Source organism: Mirounga angustirostris, unplaced genomic scaffold (assembly GCF_029215605.1).
Source record: "Mirounga angustirostris isolate CCGP_5_RB_7025 unplaced genomic scaffold, mMirAng1.0.hap1 SCAF_13, whole genome shotgun sequence".
Classification (NCBI taxonomy): Eukaryota; Metazoa; Chordata; class Mammalia; order Carnivora; family Phocidae; genus Mirounga; species Mirounga angustirostris.
In genome coordinates this window covers 54,614,074-54,628,865 of record NW_026991721.1, presented here as the reverse complement: position 1 = coordinate 54,628,865, position 14,792 = coordinate 54,614,074, and the positions used below count along the sequence as shown (strand labels likewise).

Here is a 14,792-nt window from a genome sequence, read left to right as displayed (position 1 = left end):
TCTCTTTTAAAACTCAAACTCTCTGGGGAGTCCCAGAAACACCTGAGAGTGGAATTTAATGGGCTGAGATCCTGAATCACACAGGTGGAGCAGGAAGTGGTGGCATTTTAGGTACTACCATTACGTGGCCTCATTTATGTGCCCAGGTGGATGAGACCTAGGTAATTCTTTATTTTTTTCAATCTTTTTTTTTTTTTTTTTAAGATTTTGTGTTTTTAAGTAATCTCTACACCCAACACGGGGCTCGAACCTACAACCCCAAGATCAAGAGTCATATGCTCTACCGGTTGAGCCAGTCAGGCGCCCCTAGGTAATTCTTTTTAAGTACACAAAGGCAGATGACTCAAATCATGTTTTCATTCCTCCCTCCAACTCTCTCCCCTCCATACACCCAAATAAACACTCAACACACTCAACCGAGAAGGAAAGAAGAAGCCTTTAGTTCATGGTATTTGAAGGTCACAGATGATTCTTTTCCTCTCCTGAAAGGACCAACTTTCATGCACTAAATTTTTAATTTCTACCTGAGAGCAATTACAGGAGGGTGCACAGCAGCTCTGCTGATTTATAATTAATTGACCAATCTTTTTACTCCAGTCAGATATGAAAGAGCTAAAAAATAAGCCTTCAAAAAATTTCTCTTATACCCGATAATGGAGAAGCTGGCTCTGTCCTGTCTCTTGTGACAAGTTACAGTGGTTTGCCTTTTAAAAGTTTCACCCTAATTATAACATATAAAAAACTTCACTTTGTCTCTAAAACTGATGTCTTAAAATAGGGGGGCAGTCAATAGGTGGGTAAGGAGGACAAGATGCAAGGCTTCAGAGGAAAGCATCAGGCTCTCCCACTGGGTCCTTCCCAGGGCAGTTTTGGGAGAAGAGCTCTTTGAAGTGGCAGGAGTCTATTAGTATGGAGAGGCTGAGGTTTCCAGGTGTTCAGAGTGGTGCTATTTTTATCATACCTTCTCTTGGCAAAAGGAATTAATACCATTTAAAAATGACGGATTTGACTAATTTGTTTAGAAGCTAAGAGTATGTGCCCCAGTGACTGGATTCAGGAATGGGAACTGGTGTGCCATATTAGAAGAAGCCTGGGGGGCGCCTGGGGGGCTCAGATGGTTGGGTGTTGGCCTTCGGCTCAGGTCATGATCTCGGGGTCCTGGGATCAAGTCCCGCATCGGGCTCCCTGCTCTGCGGGAAGCCTGCTTCTCCCTCTGCCTCTCTCTCTGTCTCTAATGAATAAATAAATAAAATCTTTAAAAAAAAAAAGAAGCTTGGGAATGCGGGTCAGCAGCCCTGGGCTCTGGTTCTGGTGCTGCTGCTGCTTGGCTTGCTGGGTGACTTCTAGCTGGTGTTGAGCATCTCTGGTCCTGGTCAGTTCCTCTATCTACACGATGAAAGAGGATTTCTTTTATTTTACATGGTAAGACTTTGCATGAGGCTAAAAATATTGCTGACCAGGCTAGACAAAGAGCTGCAGTAAAACAGATGAAATTTAGCAAGCTCTAATGTCCATGAAAATGTTAGGTCAGCTTCTGTGATAAGATATAGAAAACCCACCATGTAAAATAGAATGAGGGAGACGGACGTAGCTTCCCAACTCACTTGTGTAAAAGAAGATTTATGATGTGGCTGCTAAAAAAGCTGGTGCTCCTTTAGGTGACATTTTGAGGAAAACAGTGGTTAGAAAAAAGAAGGTAACCATCCCCCTCTGCTCTGTGCAGGTCAAGCCTGAGAGGGGGGACCTGTGCCGTCCAAGGGAGACAGGGAATAGGCCTCATGGGAGACCCAAAGTCTCAGATGCTGATCCAAACAGTAGGGCAGGCTGATGATGGAGTAGGTCAGATATGATCCCCCTAACTCACCCAGACATAATCATGTGATCTATCCAGAAATGGAGACACAAATAGTTCAGAATAGATGAGGTATGTGGTGAAATGGAAAAAAGTGAAGAGAAAAGAGGATGCAGAAGCAGGCAGAGTCAGGTCATGAAAAGCCCTGTGATCAATGTTAATGGTGTTTATCTTTAGAACGCCGGGAAGCTGCTGAAGGACTTTAAGCAGGGCAGTGATAGAATCAGAGGTGCCTTTTAGAAACATCCCTCTGGCTGATGGTAAAGATGATAAAGAGAAAGAAAAATGTGACAGGTCCTTAGCTGTATCCCAAGTAGCACGGGCTGTGTTGATGTGCTACAGCCAGACTAAACAGGAGGGAACAGAAAGGGCCAAGTTTGAGAAACATTTAGGAAGCACAATTCATAGCCTCTGGTGACTGAATGGATGTACAGGGTGAGGGAGGGAAGAACACAGGCTGATGCCCACATTTCTCACTTGGACAACTGCACAGTTGATGGAGAGTAGCTCCCGTCACTGAGGCCAGCGACACAGGAGGAAGAGATCTCGGCATCGGCATGTGTGTGATGACTTTGGTATGATTAGGTAAAATATATGGGCTCATAGTTTAGAAGATGGATGTGAAGTAGAGATATAAAGAAGACTTGGGAAAGGATGAAACCATGAAGAAAGATTATAAAAATTAAGAAAAACAGTGGGTTGAGAGTGGACAACTGAGGACTATCAACACTGAAGAGGCTGCAGAAGAAGAGGAATCCACAGAGCATTTTGAGTGTGGACACACAAGTGGGAAGAGAATAATAGTAATACTTGTTTGGAGCCTCACAGCTTTCAAAGCACAATTATTTCAGTTGATACTCTGATGTAAGTAGGAGTACATTTATTCTCCCCATCTTATATATAAGGACATAGAAATACCTAGTGGTGGAGCCTTGCCCTACTTTATGCAAGGCTTCCCACTGAAAACAACTAAAATGATGAATAAAACCTAAAAAGAAAAAAGATTCATTTAAAAACATGTAAGAGATGTGAAGACAGTAAAGCAATAGTATGCCAAAATCTAAAAATCCAGAGACAGAAACCAAGCATAAGAAGCCACATTTGGGGCGCCTGGGTGGCTCAGTTGGTTAAGCGACTGCCTTCCGCTCAGGTCATGATCCTGGAGTCCCAGGATCGAGTCCCGCATCGGGCTCCCTGCTCGGCAGGGGGTCTGCTTCTCCCTCTGACCCTCCCCCCTCTCATGCTCTCTCTCTTTCATTCTCTCTCTCAAATAAATAAATAAAATCTTTAAAAAAACAAAACAAAACAAAACAAAAAAAAGGGGCGCCTGGGTGGCTCAGTCGTTGAGCGTCTGCCTTCGGCTCAGGTCATGATCCCAGGGTCCTGGGATCGAGCCCCGCATCGGGCTCCCTGCTCCGCGGGAAGCCTGCTTCTCCCTCTCCCACTCCCGCTGCTTGTGTTCCCTCTCTCGCTGTATCTCTCTCTGTCAAATAAATAAAATCTTTAAAAAAAAAAAAAAAAAAAAGAAGAAGCCACATTTGCCTTTCAGACACTTGCTGATCTTGTTGAAACAGCATGTAATTGGAGACCCCCTACACGAATGTAAGATCCTAAAGAGATATACACTCAGGAGAGCGAGAACTAGCACTAAACCCATGCTCCTCATCCCACAGCTAGGGGAAAACTACCTTGGAATGAAAAGAAGGAAAGGGGGAGGGCAGACTGGTCCTCTTGCAAAATTGTAGCCCAAATTTGTATCATCTGCGTGGCTCAGAGAATATCCAGCTAGTTTAGTTTAGTTTAAAATGGTTCCATACTGAGTGCCCCTAGGCACCTGGCCAAAATAAATGGAAAGGTTTATGGTATTGCAGACTAAATAATGTGGGCCAACTCTCCCTTGAGTATATGCTAGAAAATCCAGACAAAATATATATATTAAAAACAATTTTCTTTAAGGCATCTGGGAACTAACAAGCTGTGAGAAATTAGGGGGCTAAGATTTGGAAAAAGAAGGAAATCAAAGGGGATCTTGCAACATTTGGGTGTCTTTTCCCCTAGGGCTACCTGCTAACTCCAGAAGTGGCAGAGAGGCTGAGATGCTGAGCAAAGATTCTGACAACCTTGCTAGTCTAGGGGCCAAGAGTCCAGGGTGCACCAGAGAAGGGGATTCCTGATAAACTTGCTTTAAGTTAGGGCAATGAAGGACTAAATCCTAGGGGGAGGTGTGACCTAGAAACAGTGTGGTCCTTGCAGAGACTGAAGACTAGCTTCAAATAATTATGTGTGAACCCAACAATCAAAAAAAAAAAAAAAAATCTAGAACTGGTGGGAATAAAAATGATTTGAGTTGCCCAAAGGGAGAGTCACAGCCTGTCACTCAGTTTCCTATTTACTTTTAAATTAAAAACAATTAAACTTAAATAAAAGTAAAAATTCAGTTCTTCAGTCACACTGATCCTATTTCAAGTGCTTAATATGACTGATGGCTACCATATTGGACAATGCAGATATAAAACATTGCCAACATTGCAGAAAATTCTATCAGATAGTCCTAAACCAGGCCTTTCAAGGATTACTAGACAATATCTGCAAATCGGTGCTAATGTCTGGGGATATGAAAGGTATGGTGGTCTATCACTCAAAGTAGGGGATTATGGAAGAATGGAAATTTAGCCTGTGAATGAACCCAGTGAAGTCATCAACCTACTTTGTGGTTACCTCCCCAGTTCCTGAATGTATAATTAGAATAGACATATTAAGCAACGGACAGAAGAACCACCTTTGTTTACTAACTAACAAAGTGAGGGCTATTATAGAAGGAAGGGACAAATTGAAGCCCCAGGAAATGTGCTTCTAGAACAGTAAGCCTACAGTTATTCTGCATCCCTGAGGTAACGACAGAGACTACTGCCATCACTAAAGATAAGAAAGGTAAAAGGATATTGAGTCTTATGATATTCCTGCTTAACTTGTTTATTTGGCTTGTGTAGAAGACAGATCATGAAGAATGACTACAGATTACTGCAGACTCAATCAAGTGGTGACTCCAATTTCAGCTGCTGCCCCACATGTGGACTCTTCTTACTACAGGACATTAACACAGCCCCTGGCACTTGGGATACAGCTAAGGACCCATCAAATGTTTCTTTCTCTTTATCGATGAACAAGAACTGTCAGGAACAGTCTGCTTTTGCCTGACAGGGACAACAGTACATCTTTGCCCTCTTCCCTCAGGGCCACATCAACTCTTTCAGTCTATCATAATCTATTACACATCTACTGCCAATCTGTTTTGGTATTCCACAGAACCTGATGTTGATTGGACCTGATGGGCAGGAAGTTGCAAATACTCTAGATGATTTAGTAAGATGCATGTGTTTCAAAGAATGGAGGGAAACCACACAAAAATTCAAGGAACTACCACCTTATTAATTTTCTTGATGTCCAGGTATCTGGGAGCATGCTGGGATATACCTCCAATGTGAAAGACATAGTCCTTTACCTTGCACCACCTCTTACTTTAGAAAAAGGCACAAAGCTTTGTTGGCCTTTTTGGATTTGGGAAGTGATGCATAAAACATTTCTGCTGTTCTGATCTATTTACTGAGTATCCCATGAGGATGCCAGTTTTGTGTGGGGCCCAGCAAGACAAGGTTTTGCAACAGGTCCAACTGCAGTGCAAGTTGCTCTCTGGACATTATGTCATTGGTCATTGGCATTGGGCAATATGACTCAGCAGGTCCAACCGTGCTCTAAATGTCTAAGGCAAATAGGTGTGCTGTATAGTACAGGGTTACCATACATCCTGGTTTTCAAGGACTTTCTGGGTTTTCACCTGTTACCCCAAAATAATTAATAGTGTTCCTTTTCCCTCTCAAGTTTGTTCTGGTTAGATGGATAGGTTACATGGTCTCTCTATGAATAGAGCCTTTTATAGGCCCCAATTGCAGAATTATTTTTTAAGTTTTTTTTTTAATACCCCACATGGGGCTTGAACTCATGACCCCAAGATCTAGAGTCAAACATTCGTCCAACTGAGCCAGCCAGACGCCCCTGTAGAATAATTTTTGAGCAAAGTTATGCCCTATTCTTTTTTTATTTGAGAGAGAGAACATGAGCAGGGGGAGGAGCAGAGGGAGAGGGAGAGGGACAAGCAGACTCCCTGCCGAGTGGGGAGCCCAACGCAGGCCTTCATCCCAGGACCCCGAGATCATGATCTGGGCTGAAGGCAGACACTTAACCAACTGAGTCACCCAGGCACCCCAAAGTTATGCCCTATTCTGTGGATAACTATTTTCCTTTTGAAAAATAGTTTCTGGCTTACTATCCTATGTTGGTGAAGACTGAACAGTTAATCACAGGAACATGAAGTGACCATGTGACCTGAGCGGCTCATCATGAACTGAAGGTGCAGCAGAATTCCCTCATCAAGTGAAAGCAGTATGTGAGATCCAGCTCAAGCAAGTCTGGGAAAATTGTGTGAATGAATATGGCTCAGATTCCTATGATGCCTACTCCTGCTGTACTGTTACCTCTCCATCAATGCACAACTAAGGTTCTATGAGCAGCTGATGTAGGAGAAAACCCTCTGGGTTTACGAATGATTGTGCATGATATGCTGACACTAAAGATAGACTATTACAGTATTACTTTATACGGGGGTGACTCTGAAAGACAAGGGAAGAGAAATCCTCCCAATCGGTAAAACTTAGAGCAATATATCTGACTGTCTATTTGTTTGGTTTATGCTGATTCATGGGCAGTGGTGATGGTTTAGCTGAATAGTCCAAGCTTGGAAAAAAAAATAATGTAAAACTGCTGACAGGGAAGTCTAAGGGGAAATTATGTGATTGAACCTCTCAGAATGGATAAAGAGTATGAGGATTATTTGCATCCCATGTGAATGCTTCCCAAAGGCTATCCACTTTAGAGGTGGACAAGATGACCCATTCCATGAAGTCAGTTGGCCTCTCTCCTCGGATACCCTAGTGCTTGCAAAATGGCCTTAGCACAAGCATGGAGGCTACACACATCCCCTGACTAAAGCAGATCTGGCTACCACCCCTGCTGAGTACCCAAACTGCCAATAGCAGAGGCCAATGTTGAGCCCCTAACATGGCACCATTTCTGAAAGAATTAGCCATCCATCTAGTTAGTGGGAGGATGACTATAGTGAGCACCTTCCTTCATAAGAGGAGAGTGGTTTTTTGTTTTTTTTTTTTGCTTACCAGAATAAACACGTATTTTGGATATGGATTTACATTCCCTGATATTCTGCAGCATCACCATCTGGGGACTTATAGAATGTCTTATTCTTTATCCTAGTAACTCACATAACATTGCTGCGAACGATGGAACACACTTGATAGCAAATAAGTGTGATAATGAGCCCATAAACATGGAATTCACTTTTTTTTTTTACCATGTACCCCATCATGTAGAAGTAGCTGACCTAACAGAAAGGTAAAGTTGTTTTTTAACAACTTATTTATTACACCAGTTAGGAGACTACCCCCTGTGAAGTTGGGGCTCTGACTACTTATAGGATAAGGTTTCACATAAACCAGCAACCAATACTGATGCTGTTTTTCTCATAACCAGAATATAGGATCTAGGAATTAATGGAAACAAATGAGAATAGATCCTCTTATAATCATCCACTTGCAGAATTTTTGCCTCCATTCCTTCAAGTAGAGGTCTTAGTTGCCTAGGGAGGAATACTTTTATAGGGGACACAAAGAATAGTTTCTCTTAACTAGAAGTTGAGATTGCTACTGGCCACTTGGGTTCCTCAATCCACTAAACCAATAGGCAGAAAAAGAGGAGCTTACTATATTGGTTGATTGATACTGATTATCAAAAGTAGGTATGATTGCTGTTACACCTTGAGGACAAAAAGAAATATGACTGGAATCCAGGGAATTATAAGGTGTTCCTCTTAGAAGTGTCATGTCCATTAGTCAAAGTTAATGGAATTTTTGCAAGATGAAAAGAGTTCTGAAGATGGATGGTGGTGACGGTAGGACAGTAATGTGAAGGTACTCTTGTGAATGCCACTGTACATTTAAAAATGGTTAAGATAAGGGGCGCCTGGCTGGTTCAGTCAGTAGAACACCTGACTCTTGATCTCAGGGTCATGAGTTTGAGCCCCATGTTGGGTATAGAGATTTTTTTTTTTTTTAATTTTTAAATGGTTAAGATTGTAAATTTTATGTTATGTGTATGATACCACAATTTTAAAAAGCATTAATAGAAGACTACCACAACCCAATAAAAAAGCATTCATAACTCTGATCCTTTAGGAAAGACCATTTAGGATATCACGCCAGTTAAAGAGACCAGTCCAGGTGCTAGATAAGGGAGAAGGAAACATTAAGTAGGTGATGGAGGAAGGATTCATAAATATGTACTATGGCCTCCTGACCAGTGAAGAAAAGATTATTGTAGGGGCGCCTGGGTGGCTCAGGTTGTTAAGCGACTGCCTTCGGCTCAGGTCATGATCCTGGAGTCCCGGGATCGAGTCCCGCATCGGGCTCCCTGCTCGGCAGGGAGTCTGCTTCTCCCTCTGACCCTCCCCCCTCTCATGTGCTCTCTCTCTCATTCTCTCTCTCTCAAATAAATAAAATCTTAAAAGAAAAAAAAAGAAAAGATTATTGTAGCAAATATGCATATTTTCTTCCCTGCTTATTGTGTGTGTGTAAACTGCTAGTGGTGAATGACTTTGCAACTTAGTTTTTAGATTATAAAATATCCACTTGGCACTGTGACTGCTTCAGAAGAGAAAATATCATCCAGAAATGGATACAGTGACCCAACAGACGGTGTCTCATCCCTTTACGGAAGAGGGTGAAAGTATCTTCGTGGGAGAGGAAAAGTTCCTTCATGTAAGATGAAAGCATATTGTGGTTGCTAGTATTGTAAGGAAATTAAATATGGAGAGAAAGAGGAGAGTAGATGCTGGGTTTCCAAGGGTTGGGTGGCACCACTCATCTGCCTATTTGCTCTTGAACTTTATTCCTTTCCTCTGTGTTCTGCTAGGTATTATTAGGGGCCACCCCTAAGCTACACTTCCTAGACCACCTTTCCGTTTGGCTTCCAGTGAGATACTGCCAAGGGAGGGACTGGGGAGACTGGAAGGCCAGAAGAGGGGAGAAGCAACTCTCTCCTTTGTTTCTGACAGCTTTTTGCTGGAGGCACCAGTGCAGCACCAGCATCCGTGCTGGTGGAGGTTCCAGCCCTGATTGAGGCAGCACATCTGCAGCAGATCCAGAACTGCAGCAACAACCTCTCTAAAAGCCCAGCAGCAGGGACAGGCTTGTGGGCCCCAGTCCAGGAGTGTGGGGGCATCTGATCTCTGGGTATCAACCTTTTTCGTTCTTGCTCTTCCAGCCCTTCCACCGCCTATGTAACCAATTCCCTCTATTTATTGTTGCTAATATTTAGGTGGAATAAAGGTACTCTGTTTTCAAGAGCCCTTATCTTTTAGAGGTATACACTGCATTATTTACAGATGAAACTACATGAATCTGCTGTATTCATTTATGGCTGGATATGTCTGAGATTTTTCTGAAGAATAATTTAAGGTGGGGCACCTGGGCGGCTCAGTCGGTTAAGCGTCGGCCTTCAGCTCAAGTCACGATCCCAGGGTCCTGGGATTGAGCCCCATGTTGGGCTCTCTGCTCAGCAGGGAGCCTGGTCCTCCCTCTCCCTCTGGCATTCACCCTGCTTGTGCTCTCTTGCTCGCTCTGTCAAATAAATAAATAAAAGCTTAAAAAAAAAAGAATAAGGTTGGGTGTGGCAGGGTATAGATGAAACAGGATTGGTTGTGACCTCAGAACTGTCAGGCAATAATCGTTAGGTGATGGGTACATGGAAGTTCATTTTGCCATTGACTCTACTTCTATGTGTGTTTGAAATTTTCCATAATAAAATGCCAACCATTATCTCTCCCCATGAAAAACAATTAAATCCCCTCAATTTGCAATACCTGAAGTGGTTTTTATATTCCTGACTAGACCCTGACTGATGTGTGTCTGGTCATAGAGAAAGCCTGACTAAGATGAAGCCAATACCAAGGGAAAAAAAAAGATGTGTGCATGTGCCTGAGAAAGCGAGTGAGAGAAGACAAGACAGAGGTTACACGCATGCTCAAGAAATACACTGAGATGCACGTGGAGCCCTGACAACAGCCTGTGCACCTGTATCCAGCCATATGTGAATCCAGCGTTCACCTTAGGACTTTACAGGTACATGAGCCAATAAATTCCCTTTTTTAAAGACTTATTTATTTTAGAGAGAGAGAAAGAGCATGCATGCTAGTGGAGGGAGAGGCAGAGGGAGAGGGAGCGAATCCTCAAGCAGACTCCCCACTGAGTGCAGACCCCAATGTGGGCTTGATCCCATGACCCCAAGAGCATGACCTGAGCCAAAACCAAGAGTTGGATGCTCAACCGACTGAGCCACCCAGGTGCCCCATAAATTCCCTTTTTGGTTGAGCTAGTTTGAGTTGACTTCTGTCACTTGCAAACAAAAGGAGCCTAATGAAATCCCTAATATGATGATCATTACTATTATCCAAACCCCTTGGGTAACTAACCAACCACTATCATCAGTATAAACTCCATCACATCTGCCATCATCACAACAAACATCATCACCATGACTTTCACCTTCACCATCTCTAAATCAACTAACATCCATTGAATACCTACAAGCAAAAGCACTGGATCCTCATCCAGGTGCTTCAGATCAAAGATGACTAAGACAGAACCTCTGCCCTCATAGTGCTCACAATCCTTTTGGGAGACTATATGTGTATCATCAATTTATCTATTATTTACATATATGTACATATTTGTGAGACATAAGTCACAACAGAATATATAAACTTCTAAAGTAAGAGGGAAAACATTAAATTCAACAGATGCTTAGAGAAGGGAGGAAGAAGTATGGTCTAAAGCAGTCAGGGAAGGCTTCTGATAGGGAAAGGAGGAGGGTCTGAGCAGGCCCTTGGAATACATGCAGAATCCACATAAGAGAATGTAATGGTCAGAAGCATGGTCTTTGTTTTTTTTTTTTTTTTTTTTTTTAAGACTTTATTTATTTGACAGAGAGAGACACAGCGAGAAAGGGAACATAAGCAGGGGGAGTGGGAGAGGGAGAAGCAGGCTTCCCGCGGAGCAGGGAGCCCGATGCGGGGCTCGATCCCAGGACCCCAGGATCATGACCTGAGCCGAAGGCAGACGCTTAATGACTGAGCCACCCAGGCTCCCCCATAAGCATGGTCTTTGGAGTCAGATGGACCTCATTAAATTCTGGCTCAGTCACTTATCAGCAGTTATTTAACATATCCGTGCCTCATTTTCTCATCTGTAAAACACGGATAGTAACAGGCACCTACTTCATAGGCTTGTTTTGAGGATTAAATGACTTAATATGTATAACGTGCTGAGAACAGTGTCTGGCACATAGTAAACACTATGTATATGGCATTAGCATTATTATACATTCTGGTCAGAAGGCATAGCCTGAACCAAGGTGCAGAATGGGAACATACAAAGCTTAGTAGGTTTGTGAAGGGGAAGAGTCTGGCAAGAGCAATATCCACAATTTACCAATGACCAATCAGAGACAGGGAAAGTGACTTGCTAGATACCTGAGTGTCTCCTAACAGCACAGAAGAGTGTGAAGACACCCATCTGAGGCCTAATCATTCTTTGGGGCCCCGCTCCCATGACTGCCTTTCCTAGGAGCTTCAGTAGGCAGCATTTTCCCAGCTTTGAGCACTCATAGACTGTCATTATAGCACTTCTGAGCTGCTCTGGGCTATTTCCTTGCATACTTGCACCCAAAGGTTCATGAGGGAACACATGGGATGGATCCTAGGATGTGGAACTTACTGTTCTGTGACAGCCAAATTGGGTGGCAGGGAGGTGAGCCCATTGCCTGTGAGGAGCAGGACACGGAGGTGTGGCAGAATCCCCAGATCACAAATGGCCTCTGCAGTCAGGCTGTTGAAGGAAAGGTCCAGGAACTATGTACAAAGATAAAAGATGGGAGAACGGAAGCACTATACATGACAATGATGCTCATACATGAGGTGGGAGCTAACTATTTTTTTTAACCTTCTAGGCAACCCCATCTCTCATAAACCTAAAATCTTTTTGACTCTCTCTGGATTAACATTCAAGGCCTACTATAGTCAGTTCCCGGCCTATTTGCTAGCTTTAGCTCCCACTGCAAATCTTGATTTATCCTGTGGAGCTGACCAAAGTGACTCCTTCCCCATTCCCTGCACCATCCCACCTAGAGATCTTTGCTTGAGCTTTTCACTCAACCAGGAGAACTTTTCCCTCTCCATGTATCTTAATCTAAGCCCCAGAAGGCCAACTCAAAAGTTGCCTCCTTATAAAACTTTTCCTAATTCACCAGCCAGATGGAATCTCTTTCTCCCCTGAATTTGAGTGCTCTATCTAGGGAAACTTCTCATGGTCAACCAGGTATCTGATAGGTAGACACACATCTGAGGAATAGGGATGTTGGTACATGGATGTGCCTAGCATAGTCTTGGTACACAAAGGTAGGCTAGACCATAAACTCCCTGGTCAAGGGCCTTGCTACTGTATCACTATATCCTTGTAACCTAGCATAGGACCTGGTACATAGTAGGTGCATATAAAAAATCAGCTGAAATGAACTGGCTTATGAGGGCAATGACCGAAACTGTCACTACCAACCACTTTCTAACTGGCCACCTAGATTCATGAAATAGTTCACTGGGTCAGAGGCCAGTCAGGAAACTGAATTTCTGTCTGCAAAGACAAAGACAATTGGGATAAATGATAGAAAACCCAATCTTTGTTCTTTCTCTTTTGGGCCTCTCTACACACTCACTTTAGCTCTTATGTATAAGTCTGCTTCCTTTCCTCCCCTTCTCTCCACACACAGTCATTGAAGCCTATTGAATGGGGGCATTTCAGCATCTTACCCAGCTGGTTGACCACATCAGTGTTACATAGTCAGTCAGACATATAACCAAGTGGCTGTAGGTCACTGCCAGAGGAGACTGAATTTGGTCTGACTCTACTATAGTAATCAATTGATGGATTCTGTAGATCTGAGTTTAAATACTGTCCAAATGTGTGATTTGGGCAAATTACCTAACCTGAGCTTCTATAAAATAGAAATAATAATGAATTATTATAAGAAATTATGTAACATAGTAAGTGCTTAGTTAATGTTGGCTGTCATCATTATAACCATCTCTTCATTCAGGGATGTATGCTGAAGGCTTACTCTGTATCAGTCTGTCCTCTGTTAACTCACAACCTAGCTGGTCAGCTACTAAGTAGCAATGCTGCTGGGATAGAGGTCTGAACACAGACCAATGGAAGCACAAAGAAAGGAACAGTCAGCTCTACCACAGGATCCAGCAGGCTTCATGGAGCAGGTGACGCTCGAGCTGTCTTCAGAGACTAGTTGGTATTCACCAAATTGTTAAAGGCAAAAAGAGAGGCAGTGCAGCCAGGAGACAGGAGGTAGCCTACCTTGTTCTAAGAACTGCAAATAGCTTGGGTATGACTAGAGTCCGTGGTATAACAGAGGGTTTGATAAGACTGGGCCGGCCGTGAAAGGTGCCAAGCACCAAAGAAGTGCTGAGTTCATGCTGCCATCAGCAAATTCCAAGTTTTGAGAGTTCACACAAAGGGATGATTCCACTTGGCAGGGGCAAAGAGAGAAGCCTTCAAGGAGAAGACCTAGAAAGCTGGCTCAGATAATTGTAGATAAAGGTGGGAAAATCCTCTCCCTCATACCCATATGTGGGCAGTCAATAAGACCTATGGATTCTGTCTCCTTAATATCTCTCATTCTGTTCCCTCCAACTCATGATTCATGCAGTGGCCATACCTATCATCCACTGGATACTTCAAACTCCTTAGTGAGGCCTCCAAGGCTTCCTACAGTCTCTCTTCTGCTACCTCTCCAGGCTCATCTATCACTACTCTACAGTGTTTCACTTTCCATTCCAACCACACTGAGCTGTTTCATCAGTGTGCTAGCTCAGGAGTTGGTAAACTAACACCTCTCAGCCATTTCCATCCTGCCGCCTGTTTTGTACAGCCTGTGGGCTAAGAATAATTTTTGCACTTTTAAATGGTTGAAAAAAGATCAAATGAAGACTGCTGTGTGAAAATTATCTGAAATTCAAATTTCAGCATCATAAAATTTTATTGGAACACAGCCATGCTCATTTTTTTATGTAGTATTTATGGCTGCTTTCCTTCTAGAACAGCAGAGTTGACTAGTTATGACCATACAGACCACAAAGCTTAAAATATTCACTTTACAGAAGAAGTTTGCCGACTCTTGTCCTCGCTGATTTGGCTACTTAATGTTGGGGCCAAATTTGCTCTCCACAGAATTAAGAGCAGCTCAAAGAAATGAATGGTCTTAGAATAATAGGTCACAGAACTTCAGAGCTGACCCAGAATTTGAAGAGGGGTATACTTAAGTCCCAGAGAAGGGAAGTGATTTGGCCAAGGAGCTATGTCAAAATAGTGGCAGAACCAAGACAAGAAACAAGGTCTCCTAACTCTCAGGGCAGGGCACCAGCTGAGCCTTTTTCAGACCAGTATGCAGAAAATAAAATCATGGCAAAGTTAAGTTTTTCTAAATTGACTGCTGAAGAATTCTACTCCTTGGGTGGCAGCTTTCTGGCAAACAAGAACAGAAGATTCCTAACCTACTGCATCTGCTGAGTTGTATCAAGTTTTATTATACATCAAAGTATTCATTACTGTGAACTGCAAATTCAGGACTTTTGACAGTTTTATTCTTTTTCTTAGAGAGACCTTGTAAATCACAGAGATAGAAACCAATGATTAGCCAAGAGATTTCCTCTTCTCATTTATATTCAGCATCTTGACTTTGGTCTGCTCTC

The 14,792-nt window shown here is 42.9% G+C and overlaps 1 protein-coding gene across 2 annotated transcripts in view; it reads right to left on the bottom strand.

The window, feature by feature from the left end:
- The window catches only part of XRRA1 (X-ray radiation resistance associated 1), a 63,769-nt gene that overhangs the window by 27,955 nt on the left and 21,022 nt on the right, over positions 1 to 14,792 (bottom strand). For both annotated transcript variants that reach the window (XM_045894439.3, XM_064576920.1), the window contains one exon: positions 11,752 to 11,885. In XM_045894439.3, coding sequence (XP_045750395.1) covers positions 11,752 to 11,885 — 134 coding nt within the window. The remainder of the gene's footprint in view (positions 1 to 11,751; positions 11,886 to 14,792) is intronic.